A 17502-nucleotide genomic window follows, 5' to 3' on the forward strand; every position below is an offset into this window, starting at 1 on the left:
AAGATGAAAATTCAGCTAAAGGGAAGGAGATTTGAGACGATAGAAGAGATTCAGGCAGAATCGCAGATGGTGCTTGACAGGCTGACAAAGAAAGATTTCCAGGGATGCTTCCAGGCTTGGCAGCGGCGCTGGGATCGTTGTGTTCACTCCCAGGGGAACTACTTCGAGGGTGATGGATGAATTTAATACCTGAGATAAGTGTACGGGTTTTTATAGGCGCAGTGTAGAAACTTTCCGATCGCACCTCGTAAATACTGAGGTTCAGGAGCGGATAGATCAGCGTATCATAGAGAGTGAACCATGCTCGAATGAAATTTGTAACAGATACCATTTCGTAAAATATTGATTAACATATGTTAATAATGGCATATGTCAATGAGTTTACATAGTCTATAAATAGCTACAGATATGGCAAAAGTTTGCAGAAAGATCATAATAACTTCTACAGCAAATCCATAAGATTCGGCTGTTACACCGCCTTCTAAAAGTGAAAACCCGTAATCGAACTCTCTTTTATAAGGAAACAATAGCGAAAGTCAGGCGCCATGGGAATACGAAGGTAATCTGACAGCCAGGATTACAGTGAAAACAATTTAACCATGAAATGACGTGACGACAACTTCCCTTTCAGCATGTGAATTCCTTGTTTAGCTGTTGAGTAATTCTCATTAATTTATCGCATTAGATATTGATTATGTTATCAAAAAACCTGACACTGATAATTCCTGCATTCTTCTGTTTGCTAAGTGGAATGTCATAACATTAACAGAAAACAAGAAATATAATAACGCAAGCAAAATCCTAATGAAAAGTATAGCTGCACTGTGCTTCTGAGCACATGCACCAGCGTTCCTTTTGAGAACCTAATAGTTGCCCAGTTAGTCGAGATAATTTTTGGATTTAGCGAGTTCTTACTACTAGTATATCTGAAAACTACGCAACATGTAAATTTGTCCTTGAGTTAGAAACTGGTTCAATGAGGCGTATTCATTTCGATACCTGCACCGCTCTCAAATCGAAGTAGAAGAAACAAGATCGACAAATTATTTTACTTCAGACAAGCAGGCCTTGACAAATATTAAGAAATCTACTTGTAATACAAAATGTCATGATCTGGCTCACACAATCGCCATATTCGAGCAATTTTTAAGTTAAGAAATTAACAACAAAAACTCCAAAATACGAAATTTCATACATACGGAGACTGAGATAAAAGATGGCGAAGATATTAGGCGCATTTTCGAAACTTACCTGCCAACGCGCCTAAAAGGCACTAATGTCTGTGGGAGCGCATTCGTAGACTGGGCAAATCTTTCGCTACATGAGTGATTTCTGCATAATGGTGCGTCTCACCATTTGCGAAAAAGGTACTTCCGTACCACAAACAAACAAGTATCATCCTTGGAACGCAACACATACCTGCACCGCCCCTTGTGTCTCACGTTCTCCCGAAACTTAACGTTTGAGATTTGATAAATCCCACAGCTGATCACGACGCGTTCCTGTACCCAGCCGAGATCGAAACCAGGTTCTCCAGCCAGTAGCCACTTTGCTGACTAACCTACCTCGGCTCATAAATATGAAGCAATACAATGACAAGTCCTCAACATGAATGCAAGGGCTGTGGACGACATACCAGGCACGCAGTTAGCATTTTCTATGGCGTGAGACCAGAATGAAAAGGTTTGCAGAAGCAGGAAGTGGGACACAATACAGAACACCAAGAAAAGGCCAAGGACGGGCCACGAATATGAACTGGCATTTACCCGTGCCATTTCCAAACCTGCGCCAGCCGTGTCGTCGAAAAGCCTTTTCTTTCTTGTAGACTCTCCTCCGGCAAATCCTGGAAATCTCTTGTCCACCTAGGCTTTTTAAAACAAGTTAAAAAATGAAGATTGCTGTCTTCTGGGTTGTTGCGCTGTGTTGTCTGGTAGATGTTTATCAACGTTTCGGAGATCATCTCCCTGATGACGGAGGTAGTATGACCTCTGAAACGTTGGTAAACATCGACCAGACTACACAGCGCAACATCCCAGAAGACAGAAATCTTCAGACTCATCGCCACGAAAACCTCAAATCTTACAAGTTAAAAAATAATACGACAGAAGACAAAACCGTCCCAGTATTTAAGCACTACGTCAGGAAGATGTAAAAGTTACTGGGGGGAAATTTCCACGCATTATAGCATCGGCACATGGTGGTAAGTTAGCAACTTCACGCTCTGGGATAGCGCTACAGGTACCATTAGACAGAGGATGAACCTAAAAGCCGGTACTGGACTTTGTACTCCAGCAAATGCGATCAAATCAAAGAGACATGAGTCACGCACGGGACAGTGTAGAAACACGAAGGAAAGAGACACTTGAAATAAGTGGGGAGATAACATTAATATCTCGCTCCAGATAGAAACAACCGTTTGGCGGGATCCATACGAGACGAGCCATGTATTCACCAGCGGTGCAACTATCATCTTCTTCAGAATTATTAGATGAAATACAACAGTATACCGAGACAATATCCTCCATGTTCCGCTATTTCAAATTTTTCTTTTCTATCATAAAAGAGTGTTAACTCGTTCAGCCTGTAGATTCACAGGATGATAGAAAAGTAGGTAGGCGCTGGCTGGCCTTGGTCACGCTCAAGCGACACACAGGAATAACGGAAGTTGACATTGTGGTATGCGAGGTGGCCTACAGAGCTAGGAACCCTAACGGCAATACACCGAGGCTGCTACCTCTTCTGATGTTCAAATCCGCGTACCTAGTTCATCGAGGGAGAAGGATATGACAATCTAACTCCACGGAGTAGAGTCCTTATTGATAAGCTGACAGTCACTCAGATAGTCAATAAATCCCCCGGATTTTACTAAAACCGGAGATTCATTACCGTGTTCACTGCAGTCTGCCACGAGGCCTTATCAAAGCCCATCTACCCCAAGTTTTCCAAGCGGATTTTACCCTTCAGGACTTCAGAACAGAATTCTGTAAGTATTCATCATCTTTTCCCCAAGTCCCACTGTTCAATCCAAATTTGAAGTTCCTCGCATAATTTCCTCTATCTTCAAGTTATTTCTTAATATTCAAGTTCTACAAAGGGCGAGGATGTGTGGACCAGCTGAGCGACCACCAGCTTCTCAATGAGTCTGTTCAGTAGAGTGCGTTAATTTTGTGAATACATAAATTGATAATCTATCGGTAGCACATCTGATTAGTCGCTGCAGCCAAGCACTAGTTATATAACAAATTACAAACGGGACAACTTTATTAGTGTTGATAATGAAACGTAGGCAATCCCTGCAGTCCAGCAAATAAGAAAAACATCATTTCAGTCCGTGCAAACGCTACAAGATAACCAAAAATTTATCGTATACCACGTACATTTCGAGGAAAATTAAGGAAAAAGGCATGATTTCGGGGAACTTACAGGGCTGTACCGATAGTATCCGATTATAATTTATTTCAGAAGATTCAATTGCTAAAATCGAAGTTGGTAAATTTTACAATTTTTCCAGGTGGACACGTGTTTCTTCAAGCAGACGAAAATTACGCAAAACAAGTGGTTTTACTTACATACTTCTATGAGTTAAATTTACTAGCAATTTCCGCCACAATACGACATGAATTCCTGTAACATAGTGTCACAGCATCACATCCCGAGGTCGCTTTCTAATATTTCCCAACAGGCTTCGCTGCCGCCATCATCAAGGACTTCATCAAAGAACGAGATACTGAATCTATGAGGAACACAGGCAGACTTCTACCTCAACCTATTTAAAATATATCTGGAAAGTGTAAAGGCACTAACAGAGTCAAGGGCGTATACATAATTTTCAAGTATAATATTTACAATTCTGAATCTCTTGCAGATCCTGACATTCGTTTGACACATGAAAAAACACCTTTAACATTGCTAATCAAAAGTATAAAAAAATACAAATATGGCCGTCTTCTAGATTGTCGCGCCGTGTAGTCTGGTAGAAGTTTACCGACGTTTCAGAGGTGCTTCCAGCCTTCATCATCAGGGCGTCGGTAAACTTCTACCAGACTACACGGTGCAACAGTCCGAAAGACGGCCATCTTCACACCCTTCCATTCACGACATATTTTAATATTACCCCCCCATCTATTCCTGGTCTTCCCAATTGATCTCTTTACTTAGACTGTCCGACCATGAATCTATCCAGTTCCCTCTGCGTTCTAAATCCGTTAAGCAGGCATAAGAAGTATATCACGCTGACGGCCAGGCATACGCCCATAGAGTAGAGATTAAATTTATTAAGATTAGATTTGCATGACCTTAAAGAAGTAAAACACAAGGTACAAGGGTGTGGATTAGATCCACATAGCTCAGTGGCGAGCTGTTGTAAACACGTATTTCTTTAGAAGATAAGGTTCGTTGAACAGGCCCAGCTAAAATTAAATTGTACAAACATTTTATGATGGATCACAGTAGGGACAAAGAGACAGAGAAAACGTCACTGGAATAAGTACTGGGCAGGGGCAAATTCTACTGTTCTTTAAAATAGTTCCATCTATGCAGAAAATACAGTAAAATTTATTAACAACTACACAATTAAGTACCAGACTTTCGTGCATAATTTTCAAATGTATATCTATATATGTTAGTTAAATTCAGTCTCACATAATCTCAAAGATTCGGTAGCCATGATTATTAGTTTTATTGCACACTAAACAAACATACACTTGATATTTATTATTTATCCCATTAAAAATTAACAGTTAGGCCTATATATAATACACTTCTTTCATGTGTTCAATAAATGTATATTTTATACAAGGTTTGAAATGATACAAAAATAGCTTTCTTTAGCCGCTGTCACATTTAAACAAAGTTCCTGTGTTCTTAAATGCCTCAATCGTCTATATGTTTAATCCTTTCCATTTTAGTGTTGTGACTCATTTCCAAAACCAAAATTCCTCATGCAGACATCATAAATATAGTATCTTACAAGCACAAATTTAGGTAAAGGCCCTCAGGGCGACAAACAAGTACAATGGCCTAGGTACATAATGCCGAAAATACTTCCTGTCGAAACTAAACAGCACTTGGAATGCAAAGTTCTTTCTGCCAAGCCGATAATCTCAGATAATTACCACAACGCCATTTATGGAACACGAAGGATCATTACCATGTTCTCCCATCACTAGATTCTCTTATAAACCAGCTGAATCCAATCCACGCCTACATCTCCCACCTCATGGCGTATCTTCCCTTCTATTTTGTTGAGAAGAAGTATTGTACATTTCTCATTTAACCCAAAGAAACTGAAGGGCAATGTGCGGGAAGGTCTCGAGTTCAATCCCGAAACTGGCCATCATGGAGCAAGTGTATGTCCATTGGTGGTAGAGGCATACTCACAAGTCCATGCTCATGCACTTTATTATCCTGCATATTAAAGTAGCAAAGAGGTCAAGTATGACAAACTGGTGCTGTTGTGTTACAAAGCACAAAAGCGTTCTTATGCGTACTTACGCAACCCCACACACACAAGATAACTGTTATATACAGCAACTGTTTACTTTTCTCAGACTTTTATCTCCCGCTCTGTATAAAATGTTCACTTCTGCGAAACTACTTACGCCTATAATGTAGTTTCGGTATTTTCGTTCTAGGGGGCAGACAACTGTCGCATTTTTAAATGTGCATACGCAGGAAATAATTTAGCAATTTAATGACAAGTCATTGGTAACACGGCAAAATTAGAAGAATAAATTCTGAACATAATTATTTATAAGATAGTGTAATTGCGTCATATTGTGAATATTCTAACAATTATTTATTTCAATCCGTCTTATCACAATATTTAAAATTTCTTATAATTAAGATAATAAAATATCATTGATGTTCCATATCGATTGATCGATTTACATTTTGGAACATCTTTTACACAACATGTTTCAGTTTTTATAAAACTATCATCAGGTGTAAAATATTTACGAACTTAAAACTCAAATATGATTCCATTTGGTGATGTTTTATGCCATTTGTTTTTCAATTTTGGGCGAGGTGTTGTCTTTTCTTAAATTTTATCAGATGTACATATCGGTCTGTAAGTAGAAGATTGAAAGAAACACTACAGAATTTGAAAGAATTTATAAAAGAATTTAGAGAATAAAATGCAAAATATATAAATTATAGTTAGAAAGTAGCAGTAAAATATAAATAAAAATAATATAAAATAAAAGTAAATCTAAAATAAATCTCTCAGCTAGTAACGCAAAATTTTCGCCTTTTATGGAGTCTAGATGCTAAATGCCATGTCCAAAATAGGCCCCAAGTCCAAAGCAATATGTAGGATTTCGTAACATGCTAGTTTATTACGGTGAGTGGTTGATAACCTTCGCCCAAACACCTAGCTGTCAGTCTGTTCAACATGTTCCCAGCTATCCTTCATATCTGGAGGGCGTTCCTCCACCAGGAACCTGTGGATGCGTCGGGGCATTGGGATAAGGGACCTACTTAACTCGATAATTATACTTAATCGAAATTACAAAAACATATGCAGCGTGTAATATGTATCGGTACATGGAAAACTTCCACATCTACATTAGTAATCTGAATGCTCAATAATGTATAGCCTTATGCAGACTGCACTCATAACAAACTTCCTAACTAATTACTATATAATCAGTGGATTGTTCGGATGAGTAAATAGTGAATCTAACACAATAACATTCTAAGTTTCAAGCATCAAGTTGCAATCATTATCTTTGTGCGCTGCCTTCGATAATGCAATACAGCTCATGAGTCCGTACTTTTAGCAAATCTATATAATTATGTCACTGAACATAATTACTATTTTAAGGTATATCAATATAACTGCTTTTAAAGAATTTGTTTTTTTATCAGATTCTACGTTAAAGTTTTCTAATACAAACTTAAAGTGCCGCATCGTCGCCATGTAATTTAACTGTTAACTTGCGAACAAATATTCCATGCGTGATTTGTTGGTATATTTACGTTCCACTCAAAATTTCAAACACCCAGATCAATTGGTTCATTGGTTGTCACAAATTGAAATAAAAAGGAAAGACCACCATAGTGTTTGAAGCCCTCCAAACATTACCCGAACAAAATAAGACATTTTTTTCATTTGTGCATTATCATACATTTGAAGACCCTAGATTAAGTGTCGTTCCAACCTCCAAAGTTTGCTAGTCCGCCATATTATTACACATTTTAGAAAATTAACAAACACGAGTTTGGTGCGGCCTCCAAAGGCATAAAGTCCGTATCAAATTTAATTAAATTCCGTCTCCAGTAGTTCTCGAGTTTAAACGCGTGGGCGGGCAGACGGAGAGACATGAACACCTCAACATGTATTAAAATTACGAATTTCTTGCAGATAACACCTAAAAACGTTCGTCAATTGCATCAACATTAGACCAGTCATAATACATAAACACTGAGTCTCTGTCAGCCTACACGTATACATATGAAAACTTAATATAATTCGAAATAGTGTATATATATATATATATATATATATATATATATATATATATAATTCCACTCAGTAATATAAATGCGACTTAAGTCTTACGCAAACTAGAATGTTCATAATTAGAACAGATTACGGAGACTTTAACGCCAGAACAAGCGACGAACTCAACTACAGTAGCTATAATGACGTCAATTCCATGCCAACAGGAAGTTCTAAATCAACAGATTTCCCCAAATAACGATTCTGTACGGTATCAGCTGATCCACCTTCCGAATATAATCATCGATGCTGATCGATAATCCTACTTGCTCAGATCAAGAAATCCTCCGACTATTACGGAAACCGACTGATCTCCATATTGAAACTAGATGAGTCCAGATGACGGCTGTCTCCTGGGTTGTAGAGTCGTGTAGTCTGTTAGAAGTTCACCAAAGTTTCTCCTTGCTGCTTCCATTATCAGGGCGATAACGGCGCTACAACCAAGAAGACAGCCATATCCATGCTCACAGCCGTGAGAGTATCAAATCCCACCCAGATGAGTCCAGAACATACCCTCATACCGTATTCATCTGCCATATTTACCCAATCCAGTTTCATATTTTACAGTGAATGTACTAAAATTCTTTCGACTCGAAACGCGCGAAATATATAATCGTTCGGGTCTACACTTCAGGAACTGGCGTATACTTCACAGAACATACTCTAAAGTTCAAAGGGCCCAAGAGATCGACAAGACTCAGGTCCAAGTTGTTCCTCCCACTCGTGAAACTGTCTCAAGGTTTTGGTAACGACGAGACCTGAACACGAATGGCGTTTGTAGTATGATAAAAGCGACTAAAGTTAAAACCCTGAGTAAACGGCCACTGTACGATTAATAGTAGGCTCATGTCCGCTGGTTTTGTTAAAGTCTCTCAAAAGCATTATGTGGCAGAAACACATACAGAGGGAAAGGCGATGGAGAAAAATACGAGGAGCTCCATAATTGTTATTATTCACTCTTATTAGTAGCAAAATAGAATATGACATGGGACGGGCTCGTTCTAAGCATGGGAAAGATAAGAAATGCGAACAGAATGTTAGTCGTAAATCTCAAAGGAAGAAAACATGAGAGACCTAGAAATTGATGGAACTGTAATAATAAAGTGAGTCTTAAAGAAACCGCGTGTAAAGGTTTGTACTGAATTCATCTGTCTCAGGCAGGATCTAATGGGGCTGTAGTGATCTAGCTATTATATCATCGGGTTCCACAAAATTCGGAGGAATTTCTTGATCAGTTGACGACTATCAAACATTCAAGGAAAACTACACTAAGAAGAAAATGTAATACACACAAACCAACTGTAATTTACAGAATATTTTACTTGCAGTACGTTCTCTTGTATTGATTTGTCATTATATGTCACAATAAAATAATAAAGAATTGAACTGAATTGAAAAACAGTAAATAAGTGTTACAGGGGATCCAAAATTGGAATTTCCGTCAAAATACAGAATGAAGATAATTAAGAAAGAAATTTGATGTTTACAAGTCGGTGACGATATGATTATGTTTCTGGGTTTTGGCGCCGTGTTGACTGAAACGCTGACTTCTACTGACCAGTCAACACGGCGCCAAAATCGAGAAACACATAATCATTGTTCAATAATAAAGAATATAGCCACTGGCCGAACTGTTTCTTAAAATGAGTTTCTTCTTCCCGACACAATTTATATCGTAGGCCACATGCAAGGATCAATCAATGGTCATTACCAAGACAGTTTTGAACTGCGGTGACATCCATAATTCATTCTAAAACAAGCGTGGATATTGACACGCGGAAGAGCTGAAAAGGCAAGACCTCACATACCAACGGTCCTCGCTGCTTGCTCATTCTGGCCATGGTGGGCAGAGTCCATGTCTGCCATCGCAAATGTGGGCTCGAGTACTGACCCCACTGCTGCCGGGAGCTGTAGGGATCCGCTTCGGTGACCGACGGACAGGTGTGCCCCCTCATTACGTCCGCGCCATAATCCACTTGTTATAGTGTTCACTTAATATCGCTCTTTGTTATACCAACTTCACACGGAGTTCAGTACCCAAATACTGCTATGGGAGTTTGGTTTACACTTTTCACTTCTGCTATAACACACTTGTATCTCAAACACAACGGAAATATTAACGACACCTGACACTTAAATATTACCGGGAATATTCTCGTTGCAGTTACACCACAAAACTCTTAAGCACTGTGGTACCTTTTGTTTTTTGTATTATTGTTCGTCACTCAGGGCCAATAACTACCAAACACCCTGCAGCATTGGAAACAAAAGACGCTTATATGTTTAATATTATTAACACTGTTGAAAATTCAAACAGGATATCATAATTACATTTCCATGAATTTTAACGGCCATCATATGTTAACGACAGTTTAAAGCGGCCTCAAAACTTCAGAAGACGACGCAGACTGCCAATTTAAAAACACATATTTTAAACATAAGAATATATCTAGACACCTGTTCATTCCTCCATAACTCCCTACCTGAATACCCTAGCCAACTAACCCCTTCTGTTTAGATATCACGCACAGTATATGCAAAAACTTGGCCTACGCTACGAAATTATTCAATAAATTCTCACAGTCTTCGTAGCAATAAGTAAGGCTATACAATTTCAGTATTGTAATTACTTACTTCAACTTTGGTATAGGACTAATAAGTTTTTCAAAGTCTAGTATGCATTCCACAACCTTTAATTATACTTGATATCTGAAATTTCACAACATAACTTCACGTATAACCCGTTCCCAACAACCAGAGAGAACAAACCTCACAGAACTGATATTAAGAGTTGCCTTCTCGATCTGTATCGTTGCAAATCGCAATTTCTGTAGTCTTATACGTCTGTACGACTTTCTACCTCACCGAACGCATTCCTCGACAAATGAGAAAGTTCGGGCGATAATACACAAGAGAAAATATAATAAAAAAACACACGAACTATAATTTCCAGCGTTGGGCTAAATTCAATTCACTACTTAAGGCTGCTTAAAACGTCTCTCATATCAGTAAACATCTGGCAGAAACCATAACAGGATTTTTCTATAACCTTTCACACTCAAGCACAAAACCCAAATAAATTACCATAAACAGAAGACAGAGTCACTAATAAAATTATCTTCCAAGAAATTGCATCGCGTAATCAATTTTTTAAGATGTACATATCTTAAAGTATTATAAATAAGAACAGACTCACACTTGAAATTAGAAGCACTAAAAATTATGTAAACTGATCAGATTAAACACTGGTTACTACTAAATATCGTTTGGAATCAGTACGACCAACTTTACCAGTAAACGCAATATTACGTTTTACTGAAAGAACTTTGAACGATAACCTATTGTTTTGCTCACAAACGAAAGTTTCGTCGTGAAGTCTGGTACTACAGCACTGTCAGGTTAGTAGAATCACATTCGACTGCTCACTTCCTGCTAAGCCCGTTCGCTTCGCAAATGGAGTCGAGACTTTACCGACACGCAAGCAGTCCGCCCGTCCACTCGTCTCTCTGGGTCACCCAACCGAATGGTGCTCAGTACAGTAATCGCCAACCGTAACATTTACCGCAGGATATCTGTTGTACTGAAAGCCGAATCGACCACTCCGCTTCTACGACAGTACGACCACGCCAAAACAGGCGGGTTGTGTCACTGCATACAAAGTATGACCCTCTCCTTTAGCATGAAGATGGCTGTCACACCATTTAGTCCGACAGAAGTAACCAACGTTTCAGACGAGCTTGCTGCTTTAATCACCAAAGGCCATTGCCCCGATTATGAGGTAGGTTACGTCTGAAACGTCGGTAAACTTCTACCAGATTACACGGCGCAACAACCCAGAACACAGACATCTTCATATTCGCCGCGGTGAAAACCTCAAATCTCATCCCTTAGTAATTAATTTTTGTTTGAAAACTGTTCAGGAAAATATTTGGAACTAGATGAAGTTCTCAGGACGCCTGATGTTAGTTGTTGATGGGCTGGGCATGTGGCTAGGTATGAAAGACGAAGAATGGATACAGAATTTTGGTGCAGAAACCTCTAGGGAAACCAAACACATATGTAAGATAACACCAAGATAGACTTTATACCGATATGAATATATGGCTATGTATAGTAAAAGGTTACAATACCCCTTAAAAGACATACGAATCTATAAGTTCATTAAATCTCAGCTATTAGGAAAATGGGTTGTGAGGATAAGAGGTAATTTAATGGTTCAGGATCGTGACCAACAGCAGTCTTTAGGTGATAAATCTTCTGGTTCTGCTGCAATAATGATTGAGTTTGTCTGTGATAATAAGTTAAAAAAGTGTTAAATGCTGGTACCGTCATATGCCTTCTATGGTAGTGCCCGATTAGGATATCTAATCTAATCCCACCACAAATGTAACGCCCGCTGAAAATTCAACTCAAAGTCTACTCGTGTCTTACATCAACCATAAAGCTCAAAACGGCCAGCATTTCAACGTGGTCTTCATCGCTCATAATCGTCCTATAATCGATCTTGTGTGTCATGGGAGCCTACATGTAGAACCTGTTCCAATTATCAGCCCGTACACATACGAAAGCCTTTTTATCGAACAACATACCGGCTTTCATAAAGTGAGAGCAGAACACACAGCATCACCTACCACATTTTTCATTAAGAATGTTTCCATTTTCCAACACAATGCTACAACGTTACCTAACAACACAGCGAGCAGTCCTTTGTAAGCTAACAGTCACTCAACTAGCCAACAAATTCACGCCCTTCTGTGGAATTTTCATTCATTACTGTGATCAAAACAGCCCTGCACTGATCCCAATTATGAGCCAGATGAATTGAATCCATGCCCTACCACCGCTTATACTAAAGATTCATTTTAACATCCTCCCATATATGCCTAGATTTTCCAAGCGGTCTCTTCTATTTAAAAAAAAAAGGTCGCTTAACTTTCGAAATTACACGCGTCAACATTTACATACAATACAATTAAAAAATATAACTTTAAACCCGACACAAAGGAACACAAATGCCAGATCGCAATAAAACATGCATATACAGACTGGCTGTGGCATTTTACGAGCATGCGCACTACGACTCTCAGACATACATCGACACACAATGGCCAAATTTTACAGTTTTTACGTATCACGCCATTTGGCACAAACCTAAGTAAAAACCTTGGTCAGATTTCAGGTTCTCATGGTGACGAGTATGAAATGACTGTCTTCTGGGATGGAGCAACACGTAGTCTGCTAGATACTGACCGACGTTTCAGAGAAAATTACTAACTCCACCATCAGAGTGATAAGTGTATCGCCCTGATGACGGAGACTGCACGATGCAACATCTCAGAAGACCCCCATTTTCAAAATAAAAAGCTGTTATGAAACAAACCTTAATTGAACCAATCCCCTATTCCTTCACTTAAATATAACAAAAGACATCTTCAATATATCTTACGTGTTATGTCTGCTTCGGGCTTGAAGATCTCATAATTGAAAGAGTTTCCTTATCATTGCCTTCATCTGATCTAACAACGCAACGTTTGGCGCAGAAATCAGATTCGTGGTTTCGACAGCGATAAGAATTTGAATTGTGGTTTTCTACATTATAACACTCCGTAGCCTTGAAACTGATTACAATGTATCGAAGGAACTTTTCGTCTTAATCTTCAGAATATAAAACTGTGGTTTTCTGGCTTCTGATACTGTGTAATCTTGTACGTAGTTACAAATTTTACAAAAGGAATCCTCGCCTCCAACTTCATCGTACAAATTCCACCCAAAAGAAGAGAGGACTTCATCCAAAAACGTCAATAACTAACCACAACACAATGTCATGACCCAAAAGATCGCAATCCTAATCTGGTGTGGCATTTTATAACTGCCTACGGGGCAGTCATAAAATTCCAATAGGAGTTTCCCACTTTATAAATTATTCTACGTATTTAAGTCTTCCTTTCTTTAATACATAAATACAAACCAGATTTCTGAACTACAAAGTGGTTACAACGCCATCATGCATCTGTACACCGGCAGCTAAAAATAAAAATATGTACTTGTCAGTGAACGCTTTCCGTATTTCGTTAAAAATGTTCACGTAGCGTTAATCGCCATGAACACCGCGATGTCTAATACCTCCACTCCTGGTTCCAAATCATCTGTTTTCTCTCTCAACAAAAACACTGAGACCGCCGGTTTGATATCGGAAAAAGCTCAGTCGCGAACAGAAAGAAGTATTAGTGAAATGACTTTATCGCTTGAATGCCCTCTTCATTGGTGAAACACTTTCTTCCTAGTGCAGCGAAATTAAGAGAAGAGGTAAGACGGAAGTTTATGAAGAATTCCCTGTTACTGAGGCATCACATCGCAAAGAGTGCGGCTTGCTGAAAACATTTCGTAAAAACGGTCCAATTCGCGGCTGTTCCAAGACACGCTAAGCCTACTTTTAGCACCAAGTGTCAGAAAGATCGGATATGCAATACATACCGAATATCGCGAAATCTTACAAACCCGTGTCGTAGACTTGCGTTGCAGACAGATGTCGGGTAGCAATGGGCGCACTAACTAATAGGTTATATAATAATGTATGGTGTAACAGATAAACAGCTCTAAGCTCCACGTTCCCGCCGCTTTGTACCGGACATCCACTTATCTGGAGACTGATTGGGCACCAGACCCAAACTGGAAAGAGTGACGTAAATAAAAATTAAAAGGCTCTTCCGGAAATTGCACGCCGATGGCCCAGGTCACAGCCAGTCACTGTACTAACCTATTTCGGCTCATTCACCGATACGTAAGGTCACATGAATGTCTTTAGAAATCATGTGATAGAAACCGTCAAATACACAGCCGTAACTTACCACACAGACTTGACTCTTTTACCTCGTTGCTAAGTACTTCCTTTGGTGACATGGTGATGTCATCCAACTGGTTTACTCACCTATAACAAAGAAAAGATACAGTAATCACAGCTGTCAATAAATGTGCTGACAACACTAAAATACACATTGAGAACGTGATCGTTTTTCTAAAGAATGGAATCGCAACTATAATCAGCTGTCCAAATGGGCTTATCAGCTTTTCCAAACATTAATCAATTAACACAAGCGGATAACATCCCTGAACGTAATATTCGTTCGCTTTATCTGTACAAACACGCGAGCACTTGTTATAAAACGAAAAAGAATATGAATTCCCTTTAAGTTTGTATTAAACGCTGATGGATCACGGACAATCCTACGCAAAGATTATATTAATTAGACCCACACCTTTTTATGGAGGTATGGGCGTTTGTCACTTTGTTTAATGACCTTTCGTCAACTGTATGGGCCTGAAGGTCAAGATGCCTGTGAATGTTAAACGGAGAAATCGGAGAAAGACACAGTCGTCCGATAAAAGGAACGAACTTGTATGGGCCGAGGAAAATCACGAAACCGATACTCGGGCCAAGTTTCCAACATAAACCTCGCAAATACGAACCAGGGTAACCACAGCGGAGTAATGACTTACTCCATGAAGCAGTCTTCTTCACAAGCCCATAGTCATTGAGCTAATCAAGAAATTCCTGGTCGTTCATGGAATCCCAAGTTTTAGAAGCCTGTAGAGTTCACAAGACCCCAATCTCAATCGGCATCCTCGGCCACTTTAATAACCCATGTCCCTCTTTTACACTTGTATCTCCTAAGCAAAGCAAAACTACGTCTTAACACAGAATCCTAAAGATTTTGGAACAGTACAAATGCGCACATCAAAGACTAAATTATCACACGGACTGTGTAAGCATCACGCAAAGGGCGTATTTGGAGGTGTGGGTAAAACTAAAGAATTTCAGACTTCAGTAATGGAATAAGATGAGATATAAGTTTCACATTATCACCGTTTCACTCCTCTGAATGGACACAGATCTTTGGTTCCCCAGAGCCGTTAAGGAAGTTATGAAGTGAAAGAGTGAGTAACTGAGCTTCAAGGCGCTTCAGCAGACTATTCACGCCCGAATAAAAAAGGTTCAAGCTAAAATAATCTGACAGACTCGGTTTAAAACTCCGTGTTCGTCAGACTGTAAAGCGGTCTCACAGATTTTTGCTAAAACTGCAAAAGTAGGATCGGTCAAAAGATATTCAATGAAGTGTTTGAGAGATAAATCACATTAACCCAATCGAGATTTAAACCCTGGTCATCCAGTTCGGAACCACTTTACTGAGCAGTCACAGCGCACGTCCACAATACAGCTGCTGCTGCTGCTACTATTTCCATTACCACCATCATCACCAACACTAGTTTCACAAAAAGTCGCTCAACTAGTCATGAGTCACCTAAAATGTCATTACCTTGTTCACAGGAGAACGTCACTGATCCCTACCTCAAGTCAGACGATCCACTCCACAGTCACGTTACATCGTAACATTATTCTGCCCGCTACGCCTAAGCCCAAGTAGCATTTCCGTCAAGTTTTCCAAGTAAAATTTCGCATGTACTTTCATTTCTTCCGCGCGTACTACACGCGCAGCCCACCTCGCCTATTGACAAAATAACAACAAACAACCTCGAGAATTATTAACCTTTTAGTCTATTCCGGCTTCAAGGTTGAACCCAAGAGCGAACATTCCAACACCTAACAAAATGAGATTCCAAGTTCTCAAGGAGTTGAGTACAAATATATCTGTCTTCTGAGTTGTTTCGCCGTGTAGTCTGGTCGTTGTTTACTGACGTTTCAGAGGCGCTTGCTGCCATGGAGGCTTTAAGCACGTCCAAAACGCCAGTAAACTTTTATCATACTACACGGCGCAACAACCCAGAAGTCACCGTCACCTCTAACACTATTTGATAAAACGTACAATTTATGAAGGTCCTCCCATCGAGCACCCTAAATCCATTTTCTTCCCTTAGGGTAATACACCAAGTCTCAAGTCCATACAAAACAACACGTAATATGGTTAACACTTAAAATTATACAATATATGTTCATATAAACGTTAAGAACACTAAGTTGATGCTGGCGAAACAAACATGCAACTTCGATAAACCCTATGCCTGGCCTCATGTCCGGGTATAATTTACATATTTCGACAAAACACGATATAAGGAGTAAGCGACGACGTTCCTCAGTAAGCGAACATAAACTTTCCAACACAACCACATTCCAATACTCAAAGGTTGTGATGTCATGCTTATTGACAGATAACCGGACTTATTTCTGAACAGCAACTAGAACCACTGATGAGTTAGCGTATACTGGGTCAGGTGGGTATAATATCAGCAACGTAGCGTCAAACCGTTATTGGGATTCCACTCTGTGGGGTTGCAGTAAGTGTTTTGATGGTTCACTATTTATTTATGCGTAATAAATATAACAGGCGCATTAGAACACAAAATCAACACGCGTGTTTAGTACAACTGGATAAAAATACAATTGGCATTAACAAATCATCTATGTTACAGCAAATCTATAGTGTGTTAAGCCACTTTTATACAAAATGAAAGACGTTAACAGACGACAAGAAATTCAGCCGTCAAACAAGTGAAACAAAGTCGAAAAACATAAGTGGAGGTCTGACAAATCATTGCCGAATGACTGTTCGGATGGCAGTAGAACGGTGACAATGATTTTTCGGACAGAAAATCGAAACATAAAAAGTAATCAGTGAAACAATTAGAAAAGAAATGTGCTCGAACCACTAAACAGGACAGTTGGAAGAACACAATTTTTGAACGAAACTATGGCTGATGTTAATACCTGGGCCCTACAGAATGGCGTAAAATCAACATGCCGAAGTTTCCAAAAGAAAATTCCAGTTTTCGAGACAGAATAAAAGGTGACTGTAAAAATCAAAGGCACAAAGAAAAATCATTAGGAACTTGTTCCTCAACAACAACAATTTTTTACCTTCAAGTTTATTATTATTATTTATTATTGACTGCAAATGGGTTTATACCCGGTGGCAGTGTCCTACAATAACATACAAAACAATGAGACAGAACAGAACAATGAGATACATCAACACAATGAGACA

General features: G+C 39.2%; 1 protein-coding gene across 9 annotated transcripts in view; it reads right to left on the reverse strand.

The window, feature by feature from the left end:
- GckIII (Germinal centre kinase III) overlaps positions 1 to 17502 on the reverse strand; it is a 60436-nt gene that overhangs the window by 16587 nt on the left and 26347 nt on the right. For 2 of the 9 annotated variants that reach the window (XM_087349545.1, XM_087349543.1), the window contains exon 1: positions 9313 to 10636. The exons of 4 other annotated variants lie outside the window; for them this stretch is intronic. In XM_087349545.1, the coding sequence (XP_087205671.1) occupies positions 9313 to 9459 (147 nt within the window). In that variant the 5' untranslated portion in view covers positions 9460 to 10636. Of the gene's footprint in view, positions 1 to 9312; positions 10637 to 10700; positions 11016 to 17502 lie in introns of those variants that run through there. 3 more of the 9 variants (XM_087349544.1, XM_022080116.2, XM_087349550.1) reach the window with 3 other exon arrangements.

Source organism: Zootermopsis nevadensis, unplaced genomic scaffold (genome assembly GCF_977971745.1).
Source record: "Zootermopsis nevadensis isolate Lab colony 2312 unplaced genomic scaffold, Znev_1.0 Znev_ptg000016l, whole genome shotgun sequence".
NCBI classification, from domain to species: domain Eukaryota; kingdom Metazoa; phylum Arthropoda; class Insecta; order Blattodea; family Termopsidae; genus Zootermopsis; species Zootermopsis nevadensis.